This window comes from Dendrobium catenatum, unplaced genomic scaffold (genome assembly GCF_001605985.2).
Source record: "Dendrobium catenatum unplaced genomic scaffold, ASM160598v2 fragScaff_scaffold_1351, whole genome shotgun sequence".
NCBI classification, from domain to species: Eukaryota; Viridiplantae; Streptophyta; class Magnoliopsida; order Asparagales; family Orchidaceae; genus Dendrobium; species Dendrobium catenatum.
In genome coordinates, this window is record NW_021319813.1 from 1,584,553 (window position 1) to 1,609,337 (window position 24,785).

A 24,785-nucleotide genomic window follows, 5' to 3' on the forward strand; every position below is an offset into this window, starting at 1 on the left:
ATAGTTGGGAGACTAATTTGAGATTTAAGTTAATATATTACTATTAATGCACGTCACCAAATTCAAACCGATATGGAAGTCAATTCTAACTATCATATTTTAACGTCGGATGAGTTAACTTCCTTCCGTCATAAAATTTCCCTTGGGCTTAAGACCCCAATCAACTTGATTGATCAAATCTAATCAAGAATTGGGTTGGGGTAAAGCCTATAGCCCGAAGACTAAATTTCCCACCCTCCCGATTATACTTATGTGTTGATTTGATCTTGATTTCAGTCACAAAAATGTTTACTTCTATTATTCAGATAAATTTAAGAAGTATTTCTACTTAATTTAATGAAATTTTGTTTTATGTTAAAATCTTAGAATGATGGTATATTTATAAGAATTGATAAATTATGGTGATATAATTGTAATATTAAATTTTGGGCAGTAAATCTGTGAAATCATATATGGTTTGATAGATGTGTGAAGAAATCAAGGAATCAACTAAACGTTAAACGATCAAAGTCTGAGAAACAAAAGTGGTAAGGGAGCACGGATGCTTCTTCTATATTAGAAACTCCCCTAAAAAGATTTGTTGTACAAACAGTAAAATTACTGTTCGAGACAAATTTAAGCCAAATGAGATATCCAGAAGCAAAATCTGATTGGAGCTTTCCGGAGCCAACAGCTCTCGGTTTTGATAGAAATCCGGGAAGTGGAGAGAGAGGAAAAAGCAGCCGCCCTCCCTTGTAACAGACAGGAAAATGAGGGAAAAATAGTAAACCGGTGAAATCATATATGTTTTGATAGAAGCGTGAAGCTAAGAGTTGGAATTTAAAGTTCTCTGATTTCATAGCAAGATATGGTACTATTTATAACCAAAAAAAAAAAAAAAAAAAAAAAAAAAAAGCAATTCCTTGCAAATTGTAAGAATCAGAGAGAAAAATCTTTTTGAAATTCAAAAATTATTAAACTTTATCCTAGATTACGTCAACTAATTCCTAAATACAAGGAAATACCTATTCAAAAGTATCAACACTTCAAAATTGCAATTATCTTCTTATGCAAATTGAGTCAGTCTCTTGAGAAAATTTGAATGCATCCAATTTTGTGATCAAACAATCTTAAAATGTCATGAAAGCATGCATGTTACCAGTTTAAATGGTATTCAAAAGAATGGACAGTTAATCTTATACATTTCAAGGTCATTATGTCAAAATTTGACTGGGAATAGAATGTATATATGTATATATATACATATTAAGCGAGAAAGAGAGAGAGACGATGGTTAGGGTACCATTCATTTATAAGAATAAAGCCACCTTATCCTTCTACATCTTTTACCATCCAACACAAATTTGAAAGCTAAACATTCAAAGTAGCAACCTTTTTCTTTTTAGGTAATTTGAATGTTAGTCATCCAAACCTTGTGAGGGATGCCAAAAGATATATGAGGATAAATTTTGTCATTCTTAATCAATCGTTCTCACTTCTCTCTCTTAGTATGTGTGTATGTATGTATGTATATATATAGTTTATTTTCTTTAATTGATATATAATGACTCCATTCAAGTCAATAACTATCCAATATCAAGGACGCTCAAATTCCCATGTTGCTCTAAGATATTCAATATCAACTAAGATAGCAGCCTTCCTACATTAGTTGCTGTGAATGGAGGAAACATTTCAAGATGCCTGCAGTTTTTATTTATTTTAAAATAAGAAGAAAGGCAATTCAGTTTAGCTCCTACGAAAATGCTCTTGAAAGGCCATCTTTGTCATGTTGAAACATAAAAAGAATTTTAAGAAGATGTTCTAGAACTAGAAAGACTAGAGTGAAAACTGATAATACTAGAAAAACAATGAGCAGTACATATAGAGTATGAGGTTGTAGAAAGTAAGTTTAAATGGTTTAATCGTATACAACAAAGAGATGAAGATGCATCAATAATCCAAGTGAAAAATTAATGTACAAGTATCAGAAAATAAAATGAAAAAATACTTATACAAATAAGAATAAAACCTCAAAACAGTAAAAAATAATGCATAAAGGAGGAGGATTCATGAATCCAACAAAACAATCTGGGATATGGGCCAATGATAATGTTGGCAATTATGATCCCAACTCCCAAGAAAATCATTTCCTACTGGGTCGAGGATTAACTATTGAAAAGATAGCTTCCACAATTGAAAAAGAACAATATAAGATGTCTATCACTTATTTTGGACATACTGTAGAACCCAGGGGGCCAAATTCTAGACTCTTCTCATCAGTTCGAATGGATCATGATCGATTAGAGTGCTTGATGGTTGCACATTGGCATATGTAAACTTCGTAACTATTTGAGAATGCAAAAGTGAAGAGCACTTCCTTCTTTCCTGTGGGTGTTGCATGCTTTGATTCTATTCCTTAATAGAAAAAGGAACAAGAAGGTATCCTTTTGCTTTAAGCAGTTTATCCCTTAATAGACCATCTCACTTGGAACCAAGAATGAGAAATAACACATTTCACCCAAAATCATGTTTTAGCATGGCTAAACATGGTGCGTGCTCTCATAAAACCATATATCATAACAATAAAACAAAAATGATTTCTAATATCCTCAACAAAATAAGAAGGGCGCTACCCAATATATGAAGTTTAAGTTTGTGTGGGCTTTGAAGAAGGGTTGGTGCATGATGCTCTTTATATGATAGGATTTCATATATTTATATTATAACTGCAGCCATGCCACAAGTTGGTAGGGTGGAACACCAGAGGCCCAAGTTGTGCACAATACAAAATTAGATGGAAAAACTCATTTTTTTAGGGGACATTATTAGTATATTTGGAATAATTTTTGCCCCACTTTCAATGTAGGACTAATCTCCACTCTTATGCAGATCTTAACAATCCTCCATTTACATGAGACTTCCTAAAATTGACCGTCACTCTCTCTAAAATGAAAATTTTCACTATTAAATCTTATATGCCAAGAGCTCATTAAATTACACGCAACATGTGTGGGAGTTATCCATTCTTAAACCTTGCTCAATTATGATAGAATACAAAGAACCATAAGAGCTACATGCTGTATGAAAAACTTTTCATCGCCTCAAATATCACTTGTTTGAAGGGTAATAGTACCTCTACTGGAGTCTGTAGGCATAAGTTGAACCAATAACAATAAATGAAATCCAAGAACCTGAAACTTAAAGCAAATGTGTGAGAGTTGCTAGTGGCATATTAGGAACTCAACTTCTATTTTACTTCTAATGAGAGACTAATCATAACTTTTATATTTATCTTAAGATTCTTAATACTAAATGTGCACATTGTTTAGTTATAATTTTTTACACTTTTTTCCAAAGGAAACTAAATGTGTTTTAAAAATAGAAGAATTCTTTGTTATTGAAAATCAACCAAGGGACCATTTCATGACAGTGAAGTCCCACGACAGCAAGCCATCAGAAAAGCATGGAAAAGTATCAATTAACAACCCAATTGCACGAACAACAACCCTTACTTGATTTTCGGGCATGATCATAACTACATGTTGGTCCTCAATCTCTTTTTCAATTTACAAATAATCTTAATTTTTTAGGTGTGAAATAGCAACTTTTCCATATGGCGTAGTGCCATCAATTAGTGTTTAATTCTTAACCTATCGAAATGCACTTTTAATTAAAATCTATCATTGACATCTCTATCAAATCCCAAAGATATTTGGATTTGGTAGTATTTGCAGGCTAAACTAGTATATGCTCTTGCCAAAAAATAATTTAAAATTCCAAAACCAACGGTTCAACTTTTCTAGACATGAAGCAAAGTGATGCAAAGTTCCTAGATAATAGCATTAATCTGACCTAATTTATTAAGTGCAACAATCATAATCATCATCAATATTAGCCTTATCACAACTATTTGGGTAGGTTTTACAAATGTTTGCTCTCCATTTATCTAGTATTAATGTTGCAAGAGGTGTTAAACCTATTTTGCACAAAATACTTTCAGTCTACCTCTTTTTTTTGGCTAATTATTGTTGAGCTACGTATAATACCCAGAGAAAATGAAACGAAAAGCATACCTCGTATCCCATCGAATGAATCCCGTAAAACCCGCCCAAAATCCCGCCGAACCACTGTGCATTCAACGCCGTTCAGGGATTCCTGTTCGCAGAGCCTCGATCGCTGATTTTTTACGCCTTTAAAAGCGGACCAAACGAAGCCAAAGGGGTTGCTCCTTCCTCTCTTCCACTTCACGATTACCGAACTCCTCTATCCCACGGCTAAATCCTGATCTTTTTTGACCTACAGCCTAACCCCATCGCTACGTTCTTCCACCTTTCGATCCATTTGGTTCACACACACAGAGAGAAAGCAAGATAGGGAGAGAGAGATCCCTACCTGAAGCCAACCGATCCCCTTTCCTCCTGCTCTCTGTCGAACCCCTATTCGACGAAGCTCTCAAAGCCACAAGCCAGAGCTCTCGTCTCCAAACCTCCTGCTCGACTCCCCGTCATCCTCCGATCCTAGCCCTCAGCCCGTTGACCTCTTTCCCGCAAGTCGAGCTCACACCCATTACCAGAACACTGTGCCGAAATCCCTCTTTAACCTAGACTTGACCGACCTCTTCAACACATCAAACCAAGCCCTTCTTTGTATCTCTTCCTCCTTCACACTTAAATCTAAACCTCTCTAACACACCCATAAGCCCAAATTTAGCCAAACCCAACTCAATCTAGGTGATCACTCTCCCTCACCTCAATATCTTGGCACTTATTGCATTTAATATTAATGCTAATATTAATTTTAATATTAACATTAATGTTAATATTATTATCATAATATTATAATAATTATTATTATGATAATAATGGTATCACTTTGCTAATATTATTATCATTTATAATAATGATACTATTATTAGTAACATTATTATAAATAATAATAATATTATTATTATTATTCGTATATCATTGATTTTATTTATTTAGTATGTATATAAGTGTAAAAAAAAGGAAAGCAAAAAATGAGGGAGAGCCCTTTTTTTCTTCGCCGCCGACACCGACCCTTTGCAAAGGTATAACTCCTAACTTAAAAAATCCTGCTCTTGTGGCTTTCGACGAACCGGCAAACCCCATACGCGCTCACGTAGTATAGTAGGGAGGGAAAACGGCGCGGCGCTTGCGACGACCTAAAAAATCCTTTCTCGATGCTAGTGACGAGCCGGCAAACCCCCTACGCGCTCACGTAGCGTAGTAGGGAGGGAAACCGGTGCAACGCTTGCGACGAGGTGGGTAATCCCCGGAGTGCTCATGTAGCATGAGGGGGATAAAAAATAATAATTAATAAATAAAAAAACCCTTAAACGCTCATGTAGCATGCGGGGATAAAAAAAATGCAACCATGGTGTCATTTCGACACCTACCTGAAGCGCTCAAATAGAGACGAGGGGAAGGTTGCCTCTTGATTTTTTTCCTAAATGAGGGAGGTGCCGGGAGGCTGCCAAAACTTTCACTGAAATATCGGACTTGGACAGAATTTGGACAAATTAAACTTGAACTCAAACTTGGACTTGCAAAAGATGACTACGATGACTCAAACTTGAACTTGCAAGGACTACATAGAACTTATACTTGAACTTGAATGATCACAAATACTTGAATCAATTTTGGACCGCAATGGACATGAATTGGACAACTTGAGCTCAAACAAAGACTTTGAACTTAAGCTTGAGATATGATAGTATGAACTCAATTTAAACTTGAGCTTAATTAAGAGAAGTGATCTACAATAAAATTGAAATTAGAGTGAGCAATAATTTATGACTTTAAATTTAATTTAAAGATAGACCTAATTAAACTAAGTGATTTATCAAGAATTTCATTTTGAGCGATCACTCAAAGGCGTTTGAGTGAATCAAGTTCAAGATATCATGTGATTTGACATATATTCAAATGAACACCAATAGATGAGCAATAATGAATTTGATTTGAAGAATGATCAAGATATGAATGGAACTATCATTCCAATCAGAATGCAAGTTCTAATTAAGGAGTATGATCCATTCAAACCTCATACATGCAAAGTTCTTGGTGGGGTTAGGGAAAATCCCTTTCATTTCACTAACCAACAATTACAAACAATGAAGATGGAAAGGTTTCATATGAATGGTGGATAACAATAGCATGCTCAATCAATTGTCTAGAAGGGAGGATACTAAGAAGTGTGCAATGATCATGATGATGGGTCCACCGTCATATGCAACGAATATGGCAAGAGTACAGCAGAGCGAGAGAGATGTAGAAGAGATGGCCCCTCTTTCATTGTTATCAATATAAATTGGTGTACAAATGAGCATGTAATAGTCTACTTACAAACAAAGATGATAGATTGCTGCCTATAACAAATGCAGGTCCAATGAACATGCAAGAATCCCTAGTGGACATAGAACCCCAAGGACAATCTGCTTGTAAGTAAAAATCAGAGTGAGAAATGTAATGGCAGGCTCGCAAGCAATGGTACAAGATCTATGATCATTTTTCCTCTACAAACAGTGAGATTTGACATGTAATGAATATGACGGTTTGATGCATTCAATGAGGTTGGAATGAATAAAGTATATGTGCAATCGATAGTGTTCAACTCCAAGCAAGCATGTTAGCTTGATTGAAAATAATAATTATTCATGAGACAAGATTACTAGTACATGTGCAAGCCCCTACAAGCCACTATAGAAGACTCCTTATTTATACAACAGTTCACCCAAATTAATGAATTGTTCATGAACGATAAAAAGAGTCACACAACTAGTGAGGATCCAGAATACATAATATACACAATGTCTCGTCTGCAGGCAGAAGCAGATGATGTATAACAAATGCAATTTCCTAGGGGCTATCATAGAAGGTTTAATGTGCGTCCAGTGTATCAACCACACACAAAATGCAGAATAACTACAACAAATACAAATGCCTGTAGTCAGTTCTAGAAGACTCGTATGCAAAGCAATGACCATGAATAAGTGTATCATGCGAATGCAGTCAACAACAAATAAAGCAAGAGATTCGTTAGTGCACTACGATCCAAATGCAGAAAACAAGTAGTGCGCGACAATCTACCTGTACAATGCAGCAAACAACACAATCCCCAATCTGCTGCAAAACGTCACCGGATCCGCAACATTCACGCAAGCGGACAGAAGGTGTTTCACAAATATTCCAAGAATGCCCCCGCACGTGCACCATAGTTTGTATACACATAGGTACACAATGGGTAAATACAATTACAAAAACCCGCATGGGCCCCGACAAGCGTATTGTAGGAACACACGTGACGTCTATGGATGCTGCGCGGGTCAATAAATTCGAACTCGATCCTCCTAAGCAGCTAAATAGGAGTCGACAAGGTTAAGCAAAACAACTATAAAATACCCCCAAAGACCCGCATGGGCCTTGGCGAGTGTGTTATTGGCACGCACGTGACGCTTAGGGATGTTGCGCGGGTCAATAAGTGAATTCAAGTTCGAATCCGATCCTTCTATGCAAATCAATAGAAGTTGACAGGGTTCGAACTATCAAACAAATATACGATTGTGGCGACCAATATATTTATCTTAATACATTCATATTAGGTCTTCAAGACCTATAACAATAAGAATTCACTAATAAAGGCACAAAGCCTATGAAACCCGATCCCTTATCGACAAGTTGGTAGGGTCGACAAGGCTTAATACAAAAACATAAGTGATCTCAGTCACCCCGATGATTGCCGTATTGAATGCAGATCTCAATCGAAGAGGTTAATCTCAAATATTTCAAAATGTCATCAAACTCCACAAAATTCAAATATCTTCAAGTGATCCCAAACACCCCGATGATAGACGTGTTAAATGTTTGTCTCAACTGGAGGGTTTTACAAATACTTTTAAATGCCTTCCAAGCTCCACCTAAATACTTCACAAAATCCAAATCCCAAAAATCCTAAAAATCTAGATATTTAAAATGAAATTCAACAATGAAACACTTAAAGCAAAATTCATCCACCCACCGCAACAGTTTATCGAGGTGGATAAATTAAAATTAACTTCAGCTCACATAGAGCTAATGCTTAGTCGAAAATATCACTATGATCTATTCTCAAACAATCTCCTGCTAGTAAGGACGTGGAAAGTGTCCTCTAACCGGCGGTTTTGCCGCCAAATGGCACCGCAGGATAAACAGTTATGACCCGGGGCCCTCTAAACAGAGTGGTTTTGCCGCCAAATGACACCACGAAATACCGATTATGGTCAGAGCCAATATGCTCCTTAGTGGCATCAAATCCTTGAGATATGAATCAATAGGATATGATCGATAGAGCATAAAGCCCTATGTTAGCTAAGGTTGATTCAAATTTATCCTCTTAGATAAATATTCACCCCAGGTCTACAAGGTACCCTTGGACGAAGCAACCCATGACTGCCGACAAGGACCCTTCTATTAGGTTGGGCCGACTACCTCCTCTGACTAAGTAGACCAGGGACCACGATGGCCCGGGACGACGGAACCATGGGATCTTGATCGGGTCCATCATCCATTCCTCCACCATCCGTTTTAAGTGCAAGGTGGAGAAATTTTCAATTTTAAATATCAAACCTACAAACTCTTCAATTCCCAAATTCTCCAATCATTCCAAATACCCATGTTGCTACTATACGCTTGATACTAAGTATCTACGGATATAATGTATTTGATTGATGACTAGCCTTAATCGAAAGTTCTCTCTCGTTATCGGGAGGTGTAATTAACCATAGAGGCTTGAGCCTATAGGAAACCAGAACTCAGATCATAAAGTCCTCGCACAATGAGGGCGAAATATCTAGGTAGTGTCTTATCTACAAACCCATCTGCCTTCCAAGATTTACCCCAGAACTTAAATCCGTTAAAACTCCCCCGAAAGAAAAAGCATCAGCTGGCGAAGCCGGGCCCGAATTTTCGAAGCCCACAATTATAAAATAGTTTAACTTCATGTTTTATTGATGCATCTTCTACCCTTAGCAACCATGTATTTAATAATGATGAATTTATTAGATTCTGCCTATTGTTTGCACATAGTGAAAACATATTAATTTTAAACTCTAAAAAAACATCTTCAAAATCCCTACCAATATGATGCTTTCATTTTAATAAATGAAATAAGTGAACAATAAAATTATGATATTCTAAATTATATTTTTTCTTTTATAAACAACCAAACAAACACTATGTCTATTATTTCCATTAGTTTATCTTCAATACATGATACTCAAACTATTCCTCTAACAAAATCATTTATTATTTTATCATTTCTGATTTTGCCGCTCATTCACCATAACATGGTCATTTCTATCACACTCAACTTGGCTACCAACAGCTTCTTTACCACCAAACTTTGATTCATACAATACAGTTGACCTAATTACGGTTTCTATCAATAAAATACTCTTAAGTATTTTTTTATTTTAACCATACATCATTAACTTTACAAGTTATATAAAATCTATATTCTCTTTCATTGTATATAAATCTAGGATACTTAAATATATCACACATAAATATTATTTGATCTTCAAATAATATTATGAGATCTATAGTAACATCACATCTAATAAAACTCATATGAAAGCACTTTATGATAAAAAAATCTTTTAATAAAATACCTCACATGAAGGAACCTCACTATACGTAATAGCCACACATCATAATATTAATGCTAGCTATATCTCATAATAATTTTTAAACTTGAACACTTTGCATTCGATATATTAATTATGAATTTCAATTCAAAATTTAATCCATTTACACTTACTTCAGCTACTCTATTTAACAGCAATAATTATTTTATTTGGCTGCCTAGTAAATTTAACCAAAGTCAAATCATAATTTATGAACCTAAATTTAAATTTTGATAGTGCTAGGGTGTACCAATGTTCCCAAGAAGTAATGTGCCGCAATCTAACTTGAATATGGATTATGGAGAGTAGGCAATGGATTGTGAGGATATCACATGCGAGTGGTGTCCATAATTTAACCAAATTGTAGTGAAAGGCAAGAGATTATTAGGATATCTCATGCAAGTGACGTTCAAAAACTTAACTCATTTGTGGCAAAAACTAAGCAAGGGTTAACTAGGCCTAAAACATAGATTAAATTTTCTTTTGAAGACTTCACGATAGTTAGAAGGATAATATATATATATATATATATTGTTTTTGCAAGAAACTAAATGTAAGGGGAAAATTTTTTAGAATATTGCAGAAGATTACAAGTTATTATATGCTAAGAAATTAATAAAAATCTGTTGGGATAATAATGGATAAAAGAGTTGAAAGATAATATTTTTGAGATGAATAAAGTTAGAATAATATTTTTGTCAGGATATTATAAATGTGATTAGCGATAATGCTCCTCAAATAATATCAATAGATAATTTAAGAAAAATATTTTACAGAAAGGTCAATGAATTATAACAACAAAGAACTAAGTATAACTTTAAAAAGATGATACATCTCGACGACAACAACAATAATATCAAACATTTATCCCACTATGAGGGGTTGGCCAACAAAATCATCAAGATGATACATCTCGAATAAAAATAATAATGGCCAACATAATAATCATACTAATAATCAAGAAAAAATTCATTACATCATACTTATTAACTATTCAATATCATAAGTATAACTTTTCTACTTTACATCCCTTTCATTGTAAGGCCATGAAAAAAAAATCATTATAATTGACAGTAGATAGCAAAATAGCATCGTCTTGTAGTCATAATGCAACTGGAAGAGAAAAATGGTGCTTTCCACTAAAAAGGAAAACTCCGTCGAACAATCACCAATCCTAACTTTGCATGCAAATTTGGGTAACTGGGACTAAATCTAGAAAAGAATTCAAAGTGATTTTAAAAAGTAAGTGAATTTTAACCTAGGCACCCAAAAGTAAAGGATAGTAAGGATTAGATAATTGCATGGTGAAATTAGAATCCTACTTTGTGAGGTTCCTTGATGAAGCAGCATGCAAGAACAATCAATCTGTGGTAAGAAATAGCAGGAACTGATTCAAAAACTTGAAACTGATATGAAATTTGATATATTTCTCTACCTCTTTTCGCTTCTTCTTCCTAGTATAATCTTGTTTCTTTCTTTATCAGCCTAGACCATTGTCAAAGTGCTAACATACTAAAATAACACAACAAAACAGAAGAAAGGATAAAAATAGAAAAACAAGTAGTGGATACAAAGGAAACAGAGAACGGATATAAGAGATAAGGTATTCCCACAGTCTTATAATGCACCACATCATTCTTCCCGGCCTCGTAAGAGCTGGAGTACTTGGTAAGGCTCTGAACAGTAGGCACATCTGGTGGATAATAGGTATATATATCAGAGACATTGAAAGTGGATAGTGTATGAAGATGAGGGGGTAATTCCACAATATATGCATTGTCATTGATGCGTTGGAGGATAGGAATTGGGCCAATTTTGCGGGGGTTAAGTTTGGTATAAGTGCTGGTGGAAAACACTCCTTATACAAATGAACCATAACTAGATCGCCCGAATGGAAAATTTTTAGCCGACAATGTTGCAGCTATAACTTATACTCTGCATTAGAAGCAATAAGTTTATTCCGAACCTATTCAATCAAGGATTGGTGGTTTTCAACCGTGGTAACAGCAAGTTTGTTTTTACATTTTGGAATAATAGCAATGTCAATGAGGTAGTTTGGCATTTTTACATAAAAAATACTTAATAGGCGCATTCCAATGGAGTGGTTAGTCATAGAATTGTATGTGAATTCAGCCTAACTAAGTGTTTCATCCCCCTGCTTTTGGTGGTTTTGTATGAGGCAATGTAGCATATTGCCAAGGGTAAAATTCACCACCTCAGTTTAGCCATCTATCTGCGGGTGATAGGCGGAGCTTAGCTTGAGCTCGGTACGAAGACGTTTCCATAATTATGTTAGGCCAGTTGAACTGGTTCAACTTGGACCGGTTCATTGCTACAGGAGGTGGCCCAAGCCAAGTGAGGGAGCCGAAACCAAGGGGAGGGGCGGATGCCCTAGTGGGCCCACTTGCTTAATGTAATCGTTGTTTAGGAGGGAAAGTTTGAATTAAGGGCCGATTAGTCTTTTTGTAAGAATCCTTTGGCTTTAATTAGTCTTTTTATTAGGGATTGTTTTTCATTTGGAATTTGAAAGAGATTTGAGATCTAGGGTTTGTTCTTCTTGGCTCTAGGCTTTGCTAGAGATTTGGAGAGTTGTTTCTTCCTCTCGAATCGAAAAAACTTGTATCTTATAATGCTTTTCTTGTTTGTGAATTGAATAGAAGTTCTCTTGTGTGTTCTCCCAATTTTTCTGAAATTCTTGCATTATATTGTTGATTTCTCTCTGAAACCAGCTGTTTTCCTCGCTATTTTACCAATTGTAGTTCAGTTTGCTTGCGAACTCAAGTATTGCCCTTGGGGTTACTTGCGAACTCAAGTACTTCCTATCAAATTATTGCCAAAAATGACTACTGAACTTAAAGTACCAATCAAATGTGATGTTGCGTGGTAACCCATGAAGACAAACTACCTCCTAAAAGAATAAGCAAGCTATATTAAAAGCATCAAAAGTTTTTCTACAAGAGAATCTATTCACGACTACCATAAAAGAATCTGCACCCTGCTTTGTTCTTGGCAATCCCATGACAAATCAAACTTAAATCCACCCATATAGAATCAAGTACAAGTAATGGAGAATACAAACCAGTGTATTAACTGGTTCCTTTAAACTGTTGGCAAAAATAACATCTTTCTACAAAGCGAGTGACATCTCGCTACAATCGAAGCCAAAAAAATTGCCTTTGAGCTGCAGCAACGTCTTCTCCCTACCAAGATGGGTAGCAACGTCTTCTCCCTGCCAAGATGGGCAACAAGTCCGCTACTATGTGTTTCACGTATCAAGTGATGCTGAGAAGAAGAGTCTGATATACAAAGCGCAATGCCCTTGAATAAAAATCCATGCATTATGCTGAAATCAATTTGACATTTTTCTCATATGGTTGCAAAGTCTTCGTCTAAAGAGTAAAGTTCTTTTAAGCATTCCAACCTATTGCAACTCCAACTCCTGAGTTTATATTTTTGATGATAACAAACATTACTAATTGCAGTTTTATGTCTCCTAATATTTGTAGTGTATATTTATTTTTGTGTACTAACATTTTAGGTACATCATGCACCACTCAATGAAGGCTCAGAGCTCAAGATTGTGTAGAATAGGATATGCTAAAATAGTCAGTATTTTTTTTTTTCATTTCTTGAGTTAAGTCCTGTAAGGGAGTATGCTAGCCTGGTGACCGTGCATACACGCACACTTAGAGGAGTGAGATAGTGAAAAATTAGAAGAGTAATTTTCTGAACTAATCGTACTGTACGATCAATATCGTACTATACAATCAGTTTATCAGAAAAATTATTAAAACGGCTAATTGTGTAATTAAAGCTATTTAAACTTATCGTACTGGACGATCTTGATCACACAGGACGATCAGTTAAAATCATGATCTTCGCCGCCAATCATAATTTAGGCAATATTTTGAAATACAAATTATGTATTAATCGTACTGTATGATAGGTATCGTACCATACAATGTAATTAAATCTTGCTTAAATTAATCTTGTAATAGGGATTAAATTTGAATTAATTGGTCCACTCAGACCGTACTGTACGATTAGACCAATCGTACTGTACGGCCCGATACTTGCATGGGACGATAATTTATAATCATCAGTCATACGATACGATAATCCAATTTGATTGTACTAATCGTATTGGACGATTGTTATATCGTGCTGGACGACCAACTCAAATACTTGAACTGATCGTACAGCTCCTTGCTCTCCGTACGGTAATATCAAGGTTACAATGAACTAATTGTATTGTACGATCAAGTATCGTAATGTACAATAAGAGATGACTGAATTAAGTTTTTTTGGCTTCTTGAAGCCCTCTATTTAAGCTTTCTCATAAGACATTATACGAGTCTTTTTTCCATTCACTGAGTTGTTTCTTTTGAAGAAAACTTGAAGAAAGATCTAGAGCTTGAGAGGGGGAGAAAAAGGGTGGGGTTTGTGTGAGGGAGAAGATCCTTGTGGATTTCAAGCGAGTGTGAGAGGGAGTTTCAAACAATTGCTCAGGGGAACTTGCACCTAAGTTCCTTCATATGTCAAGGTTTGTCTTAAGGGAAGCTTTACAAAGAAGATCTCTTTGATGACAAAAGAACCCGGTTATTCCGACTCACCAAGGAAGGTAAAAGTGATTCCAGGTTCTTTGCCATCACTAGGAGAATAAAAAATGATTCCAGGTTCTCTGCCATAACCATGAGGGTGGAAAATGATTCTAAGTTCTATGCCATCACCAGGAAGGTGAAAAAGGATTCCAAATTCTCTGCATCACCAGTAGGGTGAAAAGGATTACAGTCCTCTGCCGCATCGGGTTAATGAAAGAGATTTTATAAGGGCTTCTCCGCCTAGCTGTGAGGGCTAAAAGAGAATCACTAAAGATTTATTGTAATACCTGGAGTGAAGGACTCCGGGGAGTGAATGTAGGTCAAGGTTGAAGGTTGACCGAACCGCTATAAAATTATGGTGTTCTTACTGGTTTTAATTTTCTGCAATTTAATTTTCTGCACCTTTTAATTTGCTAAGATTGCATGATAGATTTATTTCTATTGATAATTGCTTGGTAAAAATCTATGGTTGATATTACGTTGTGTTGATTAAATTGTCATCACCGTTATTGTAACTTTTGAAAAGATTATTAGATTCCGCATTAAGTGATAGTATTGCTTTTGAATTAGTGTGCCTAGGGATAGTTCACTTAGGTTTAACATCCTATATCGAACATTCACAACCCGATTAGTTCAATTTGCAGTTGTGTTAATAGTGCAGATTTTCAATTAAGTGCATCAGCCACTCGATTTCTGATGCATGTGTTATGCCTCAAAACGAAGGTAAATTTTTGTAGGAATAATATCCACCCGGCATCCATCTTGTTGATAATTTTTTGGCTGTTTATGAACTGTAAAACTTAATGATCGCTGCACAAAACAAAATCCTGATAAACAAGAAATGTTCCCAATGTTTCAAAGCTTGAACAACTGCATAAATTCTTGCTCATACGCTCCATTTTCGCCTCATCGGGCTTAGTTTCTCGTTGAAATATTCTACTGAATGTTCTTGTTGCGATAAAACGGCACAAATTCCAACCACTAAAGCATTAGTATCCACCTGAAACAATTTTTCAAAGTCCGATAAAGCAAGAATAGGTGTAAAACTTAGAGCAAAGTTAATTGCTTCAAAACTTTATTGGCAATCACAATTGAGGGTCATCGCCTTCAGGCTGTCTGTTATTGGAGTCATTAGCACGCTAAAGCCTTTTATGAATCGGCGGTAAAAATTAGCAAACCCATGAAAACTTCTAATGTCAAACAGTGAGCAAGGAGTCGATTAATCCATTATAGCAAAAACTTTACGTGGATCAACATATATTCCTTTGGCTGAAATAATGAACCCCGGGAAATTCACTTGAGTGGTGGCAAATTCACATTTGTTCACATTAATATATAGCTTGTTAGCATGAATTGTTTCAAAATTTTGGGTCAGGTACTCAAGATGTTTGGCAAAGGACTAGTTATACTCAAGTACATCATCAAAATAAACAACACAACACTTGTCAAGAAAGGACTTGAGCACCTCATTCATGAGCCTCATGAAGGTAGCCGGGGCATTACACAATCCAAAAAGCATCACTTTCCATTCATATAGACCTTAGCGGGTTTTAAAGGCTGTTTTCCACTCATCACCTGGTCGAATACGGATCTGATGATATCCATTATGTAAGTTTAACTTAGAGAAGGTTGTTGAACAAACTGATTTATCTAGAAAATCTTCAATTCTTGGAACGGGGTACCGGTACTTAATGGTAATTTTATTAATAGCCCTTCTATCAAATGCACATACACCATCTCCCTTTTTTTTTTTGGAAAAAGAATCGCTGATACGTCTCACGGACTTAAACTTGGTTGAATGAGCTTCTTTTCTAGTAATTCTTCCACCAACCGCTGGAGTATGCTGTGCTCTTGGGGGGTCATTCGATAGTGTAGTGGGTAGGGTAAAGTGGTCCCAGGTACAAAATCAATATGATGTTGTAAAGCTTGTAAGGGAGGTAGCTGAGAGGGCAATTCAGAAGGCCTAATGTCATTGTATTGTATGAGCAGGTCTTGCACTTGATTTGGAAGCTTGGATGAGCTGAATCCCAAAGTCTGTTCAATAATAACCAAGGCAAATATTGTCTCTGTTTCACGCCCAACCCATAATAAGGCTGCTCCATATACAAGGTTGAGTGCAGATTTTGTATTGTTGGCCTTGGTTGTAACGTTAGGAGAGTTAGGCAGCAAATGAAACTTCCTTTTTTTTCCACTAGAATGAATAGTTGTTCTGCCAACAGTCATATATGGCACTTGTATCAAACTGCCAAGGTCAGCCCAGATAATATGGCATACGTCCATATCAATGACATCACATAGGACTTCACATACATAATGTTTTCCTATGGAAAGGGTTAGCCGAGACATTTCAAACACTAGAATCTCAACTCTCTTTTTAACCCAATTGATTTTGTATGGTTGAGGATTTCTAGTAGTTTTCAACTGTAAAGCATGAAGAAGAGTTTTGGAAACAACATTTTCAGTGCACTCATTGTCGATCAATAAGTCACACACCTTGTCATTTATTGTGCATCGAATGCGAAAAAATGAGTTGTGCTGAGAGTTGACTAGTTGTCGGGGAGCCAATAAGAGTTTTCCAAGGATGCAAACAACAATTTCACCTTCATCAGTTGTTACATCCTCTACTATAGCCTCCCCTTCATCCTCATGAGGTGTTAAATTTTCATCAATTTCCCCTTCGATCACCTACAGTTGTTGCTGAGTAGGGCATTCATTTGAATTATGTCTTAGGTTGGAAACAATGAAAACATTTAAGAGTAGATTGTTTTAAGTATGGGTTCTCTTTCGCTGGAATGTGTGGTCTGGTAGCAAACTTTGCATTGGGAATAGGACTAGTTCTCGGCCCAAGTTGTGTATGGGAGATCGGTTTAGTAGCTAACGTTGAAGACTTTATATAAATAACAGTTTTGCCGCCTTGACGCTTGGATGGATGGCTGTGAGCGCGTCGTTGAAGTTGCATTTCAGCCTTGAGGACAAAATTGATAGCATGGGACAGTGACCAAACTGAGTTTAATACTAATTTATCCTGAATGAAATCTTTCAATCATTTGATATAATGAGAAACCAGTTTATTGTTTGACTCATTGAGATTATTTTGTGCAGTCAACTTATAAAATTCTTCAATGTATTCACTAACATTGTGGTTACCTTGGTTACAATGTTGGTATTTCATTTATAGCATTTGCTCAAAGTCTATAGGTAGAAAATGTCCCCGTAGTAGTTTATTTCAACTACGAACACTTCCTCGACACTATCTTCGTCGAGTCTGCAAAAGTTGCATCCACCAAGCACTAGCTCTCCTGCTCAATCGACATGCAACATATTTTACTTAATTCTCTAGAGCAATGTCCATATATTCGAAGAAGGTTTCCACTAACCTCACCCAATCAAGATTGTTGCAGAATATTTGCAGCGATAAAGAAATATAAAATTTAACGTCTTAATTTTGTACGAAGATCCAACACACAATCAGATAACATGAAAGGTGTAGCATTCATAAGAAACACCAGAGTTTTTACGTGGAAACCCCTGAAAAGGGAGAAAAATCACGGGGTATAGCCCAGTTTGAATGAATCCACTAGTGTTTACAGTCGACTACAAATGAGGCCCTTCCTTGGTCGGAAGGCCTTGACTTAATGTAGCAAATATACATCATATAGAGTGTATTACATGGTGGGAATTGGAAGAACCAGTATTGACATGTTCGTTTAGTCTGCATGACTATAGTGGGCGGGCGATGAAGGTCGGAAGGATCGTAGTCGGTGGGAGACGGAGGTCAGAAGGATTGTAGTCGTAGTCGGCAGGCGACGGAGGTTAGAAGGACTGTAGTCAGCATATGAGAGTGATCAGAAAGACAGTTGTTTGGTGACAGAGGTCGGAAGGACCGAAGTCGACGAGCTAGGTGGAATTCTGGCGTCAGTCAGTGGCCGGGCAGAAGACCGGCGTTAGTTAGTGGCCTGGCAGAAGTCCGGCGTTAGTTGGTGGCCCGGGTGCAAGTCCGGTGTCAGTCGGTGGTTGGGAAAAAATTTGGTGTCAGTTGGCGGCCTAGTGTAAGTCTAATAATAATTAAAGGCCAGGTGGAAGTCCAACATCAGTTGGTGGCCGAACAGAAGTCCGGCATCAGTCAATGACTGGGCAGAAGTCTGGCAATAGTCCGGCGATGGTTGGTGGTCCGATGATAGTTGAAAAGTTTGGTGGCAAGAGAGCTCTAATTATTCTTTCTTCCTTGCTTCCCCCATTGGTCTTTTATAATTTTCTAAGAGTGGCATAGCCAATAAATAGGAGGGAGATCAAGAGTACGTTGGGAGTTGTTTGAATGGACGGTCGATCTTGATCCCCTTGATCATGAATCGTTTACTGGACATTTGAACGTCTTCTTGATATCAGAATTCGACGATCTTGGGCTCGTTGGATTCATCTCGTCCAACCGCTCGATTCGACTAAGCATGTCACGTTTGAAAATCGTTTGGTCATCCAATTTATAGTTTGATCCTTCCAAATGTGCTTAGGGTCTTTGATTTGGTCACATTTGGGCTTGGATTGAGTTGAATTTGGTGTGTTGGATTTGTTTTTACGAGACGTTCAGTTCGACTATAAGTTTATTGAAATCGTAGTTCAGATAATCCCAAATTTAATTTCATAACCTTTTAACTCAATTTTGCCTCGAGATTTGTGGCTGATCAAGATAATTTTTTTATGATATATCAAAGATAATCCTCAATATGGAGTCGGCCATCAAAGAAGCGTACATCCAGTTTGATGCGGAATTCCCCTTGAGTTCGTTGGACCCTCTCATGACAACTTCTAGCTGGGTTATTACGAATGTGTTAAACATCCTCAGAATCCAAAGATTCCACTGGTTGTCGTGGTTCAAAATCATCTTAAAAATAAGAATTTTAAAAAATGTCACTTGGATACCTCCTTGCATCTCTAGTGCTCGGGTTATAGCACGAGTTGTCTGTATGGTTGTTGGCACAGTACGTCGCAGGATAAGATAAACTCCTCTATCAACACGTTGTAATTGCAGTTCTCGACGGAATTCGACTGAGAACCGCAGAAAGTCCGTTGCAAGTTCCTCGAGCCTATGAGCGACATTGGTTTGTGTCGTCCACAATGCCTATAGGCTTTGATCACCATCGAGGGCAATGTGGTGGTTCCCTTCAGCCATATTTCCCAGACTTGAGGTTGTGATACCAACTCTGACGAAGTAGCATGCAAGAACAATCGATCTGTGAGAAGAAATAGCCGGAACTAATTCGAAAACTTATAGCTGATATGAAATTCGATATATTTATCTCCCTCTTTTCACTTCTTCTTCTTCTTTTCACTTCTTCTTCTTCCTAGTATACTCCTGTTTCTTTCTATATCAACCCATAACATTGTAAAAGTGCTAACCTACTAAAACAACACAATAAAACACCAGAAAGGATAAAAACAAAAACACAAGTAGTGGATAAGGTATTCCCGCAGTCTTATAATGCACCTCGTCATTCCCTATCCAAATAAAAGAATTTTCATAATGATTTCTCCCATTTATCTGACAAAGTAAAAAATACAAAAAAAAAAAAGAAAAAAGGTTGATACAAACTGAAAGCTGATTACATAGATATAAGCACCACAGAATGATGATCTGTATTGAAAATCTTACCACAGCCTACAAACCACAGAATGATGATCTGTATTGAAAATCTTACCACAGCCTACAAAACAACTACAACTTCCCCCAAGGAAAAAAAATGATAAATAAATTCATAAGTTCCAAAAAAATGGATTAGCTTAATGATTGTTTTAAGTTAAAAAACATGTTTTGCAAAACCATGAATTTACCAGATCCCGCGACATTTGGTTGGATGTACTTAAAATTAATTTTGATTTTAAACCTATAAATGCCTCAAAAACTCACAAATGTGAAGAATTCATTTTCAAAATTAAAATGAGTGAAAGCGTGATCATCATTTTTGTGCCATGTTGTCTATTAACAAACAACCAAATTTACCCCAAATCCAGTATATTTAGCTGTCAATTCAATGAATAAAAATGAATAAGATTAAAAGCACAATAGTCAGCAACAAGCTCAAGAACAAGACAACCGATTCTCAGACTCACAGTGCTGCCAGACGTTCCCAGCAAGGTCCTCCGTCTTCTTCGCTGTATCCCCCAACTTCTTGCCCCATTTCCCCAGCACATCCTTCACTGATTCCATGGTATCTATCAAATGCAATCCCCAAATCAGAAACCCTATCGCTCCTCAAAAGCAGATCGCAAATATGGGGATAAATGAACATAAGGAGAAGCTTACTCTTGGAAGACGAGGGAACCGATGAGGGCGTGACGTAGGGATTGCTCTCAGCCGGCATGGATGTGGCTACGTGACCAGTTTCGCCCCGTGTCGCCAGCGGCGGTGGAGGAGGGGGATCGATGTCGGCGGGATCGATCTTAGGGTATGGTGCATACTCCGTTGAATGACCTGTAGAACCGCCAACCGTGGCGGAGGCGTTCTTCTGCAGAGAGTGATCCGTAGGGTGCTCCATGATCGACGTTCTCGCAGCCGCGTCAGACCTCAAGGGCGCCCGCTTCGGCTTCTTGGATTAATGCATGGCGCATCGATATTCCTTGACCATGTTTCAACGTGGGAACATTTCGGGGAATGGTCGGAGTTTTTGTCCTCTAAAATCTACCTTGATCATGATTCTCTTTCTATTTAATCATGAAATTTTAATTTATGTTTGATACACAATCAAGTAATTTATTTGATCGATATAAATCTTAACAAAAAATTAAAATTAAAATTAGAATTATTTCAATTTCAACAAATTTAGAGTTGAATTAAGCCCCTCAACAAGATGAGCCTAACAACATTAAGATGGACATGATCAAAATCTAAATATGCTCAAATCAAATACTTAAAATGTGTTTGAAATTTTTGAGGCTTTAATTGAAGGAACAAACGATCTTGATTTTTGCATTCTTGTATTCAAAATTAGTTCTTTGGTGAGAGGAATCCAACGAACCTAATATCACTTAATTATAAGGTCATTAAGACACTTAAATGCTGAAAGAACAATCTATGATCAAAGTATTCAATATCTACCATCTAATATAGTGTTCTAAAACTTTGGCCAAAATAACCAAAATGACAATCTCAAAAATTAGAAAAAGACTTGCATTTTTTGCATTAAAAGAGACCATGGGATTTTAAGCTAAATTTAGAGGTAGCTTAGAACTCCACCCAACATTCTGTGTTGATGACCATTATCAACCACCATCATTCAACTGTTGTCACCTGACTACGGTATCCTAACTACCATCACCAAACTATGGTCACTACATAATAATCGTTTGACTACCATCACATGATTATGATCTCTTGATCACCATCATTTGACTACAATCTCTTGACATCAATTGCTCATCTATCGTTGCCCTATAACACCAATGCCAGCTAACTTTAGTGCTTGTCATCTGCGACTATGTCTACGTACAACATCGCCTATAAGATTAATGTACATCATAGTCACATGTCATTTATTAAAAGACTAATATGATCGTTGTCATTGTCATTGTATCACTTGTCATTGTCAATAACATCAATGAATGTAATTGCTAATAAGGTCGATGCATATTGTTGACATCTATTTTGATTTCATACGATCAATACCATTATCATATTAATTTTTTTTTTTTTTTTAGTATCCTCTTCTTGAAAAAGAACAATTGAATATACCATGTATATCTCTTGAAGATAATTCAAATATTTAAAAACTCCTCTAACTTCCACCATATAATCTATCATTCACATGTCAAGTGGCATGTCTATTACATTGCATTAATGTCTTTCCAAATCGGGAAAAGGTATCACTTGTAATTATTTACATACACTAATAAAATCACTTTAATTTGGTCAGGCTCTAAGATTTTTTTTCTAGTTTTTATTATTTTTATTTTTTTATTATAAAAATTTTGGTGTCTCTATTACACTCTTATTTTATCTATTTTTATGTTAAAACTTTACATAAAGCTAAGATGTTACACTCTCTCATGCTACCACCATGAATATTCTAACATATATCAATTTAAATTCATACATGAAAAATATTCTTATCATATTATAAAATATTTATTCAATGTCTTATAATTATTCTCACAAACAAGAGTAACATAATTCAATCTATAAGGACACCTTGATCTAACTTTGAAGGATTGTCTCTATAGGATGGAGGAGCCTCATGCTCAAATCTTTCAACTCCGGAAAGAGTGTAGCTATCGCCATCATGCCAAAGTTTCTCCTCCACCATAATCTTTTCAAGATCTCTTGGACACAACCAATTCAACTCATTTGTTATGGGATGCTCAACTGTCCTTTAATCTTTTACCATCCTTAATTAATGAATTTAAATCAATCTCACCTTATATTATGCCCCTCATGATGTCATAAGAGAAAAACTTGGATACATTATATAAGAGGAATACCCTTTAAGGGATAGGAATCAACTTACTCACCGTAATTTTTAATTGTATTTACCCTGAATGATGCAATTATCCTACATTCCATTCTTGACTATTGTTGTGGACTAGAAAATACGCGGCGATAGAGATTTAATTCTGCGTCTTAACGTTGTACGGATAACTAGCTCACACACAGAGAACACAAGATTTTTTACGTGGAAAACCCTTGAAAGGGGAAAAATCACGAGGCCTAACCCAGTTGAAAATGATTCCACTAGACTTTGAATCGGTTACAAATGACTGAATCTCCTCTAGGGGCGATCAGACACTCTATGAAAACTTCTAAACAAAATACTACACAAGACGTTACAAAAATCATCTACCAAAAATCCTTTTCAACACAAAGACAATCAAGTGCTTTTATGTTTGGATTGGGGTTAACATGTGGAAGTTTCTCAATGAATAGGCAATATAGTGCCCTCCATCAAGAGACTTTCACGAAACCATTAATGAAACTTTAACATAAAGTCATTTATAAATCTTTCCAATTATGAAGCAAATCACAAGTCTCCATGATATAAAACAAATCATAATTTTTTCCAATATAAAACAAATCTAAAGCCAATCATAAATCTTTTGACATAAGCAAACCAAAGTCCTTCCCAACAAAAGGAAATCATCAAATTTTCGACATAAAGCCCACACACTTTCAACTTTCCACCATGTTATTGAAATGAAATCAGACAGAATGTAAGAGTGAAAATCAACACTTCTTTGTAACAATCCACAGGACAACGAATCCACTTAATATTAGAACTCAAAAAATTCTATCAAAACATAATTACCAAAAATAGAGTTTAATGCCAATCTGATTTTTTTTTAAATGTTAGGGACAATGCTCCAACCACACCAAGTGTCATCTTCCAAGATAGCCAAACTACTCCAATCACTTTGTGTTGAGATTTTCCAACACAAAGTGAATTGCAAGGCTTTTCCAACATGAAACAAATCTAAGAAAATTTCAGCACATAGCCAATCTCAGGATTTTCTTCCACAAATCACTTTACAACAACTCTCAAAGTTCAATGAGTTTCCGATATGAAGCAACTTTTAGAACTTCCTAAAGAGTTTCCAAACTTATTGTTATTTGCCATTGAGAATTCAAAGATGGTTTAGACTCAAACCCACGAATTTACTTTCATATCACATATGCGCGGACAAGAGTAAAATTTTAAAGCACAAGACTTCTCAAGCTCAGCACTTATATCAAATGTATTTAGAGAGGAGAAAGAAACTTTTATGCCATCATTTTACCCTCAAAACTCAAGGAAGGATAACACTCCATAATGCAATATTGATTTAAAACATGAAATACATGATTTCTTTCCAACAAGCTTCTAATTTTCACACCATAACTTATTTGATGTTCTAAGAGCACCTTTAACCCAAATCCATAAGCTTGCTTTAATATTAGACACACAACTTTTGCTAAAGTGTTTCAATTGAAATCAACAACATTTCTTCAAACTAGTCCATGGCATTAAGTACAAAGCTCTACCGATCATGCTTTATTTATTCATGCTCAAGACACAAGTATGTAAAACAGACTTTGGCCACATTATTTATAAGAAATTTAAGCTTCACAAAGAAAACTGGAAAGATTTATGATTTCATACTTAAACCCTTTATAGAAAACAATGCTTACTTTTGAGGGCCATTGGTAATCTTCATCAAAGAGCAAATCATGTTTGAGATTTAATGTCAAAGAAAAGGGTACAAAGAAACTATGCACTCGAATATACATACAAACACTAAGATCATGACAAGATTCATCCAATAAATCAAATCCAACGTCGTAATGGTGAACAAGAAAGATGATACAAAAATCCTCATGTCAAATACATCTACAAAGCATTAGACAACGTTTGATTGGAATCAATAAGTATGGCTAGGTTTTCATTTGCAAGCTTCTGAATAACATGTTTGGAAGCTTCCAAAAGAACAGTACTATCACATAAATCTTCAATATAAGCCAAACAATCGTGATTTCCTCTTAGCGACATTTCATCAAATGGCTA

At 36.1% G+C, this 24,785-nt stretch overlaps 1 protein-coding gene across 1 annotated transcript in view; it reads right to left on the reverse strand.

Moving 5' to 3' along the window:
* LOC110099867 (GEM-like protein 1) overlaps positions 1-20,938 on the reverse strand; it is a 31,845-nt gene extending 10,907 nt beyond the window's left edge. Inside the window, exons 1-2 of the mRNA XM_020827170.2 lie at positions 20,561-20,938; positions 20,368-20,469 (exon numbers count right to left, since the gene is read on the reverse strand). Coding sequence (XP_020682829.1) covers positions 20,368-20,469; positions 20,561-20,792 — 334 coding nt within the window. The 5' untranslated portion in view covers positions 20,793-20,938. The remainder of the gene's footprint in view (positions 1-20,367; positions 20,470-20,560) is intronic.
* Between the last annotated feature and the right edge of the window lie 3,847 nt (positions 20,939-24,785).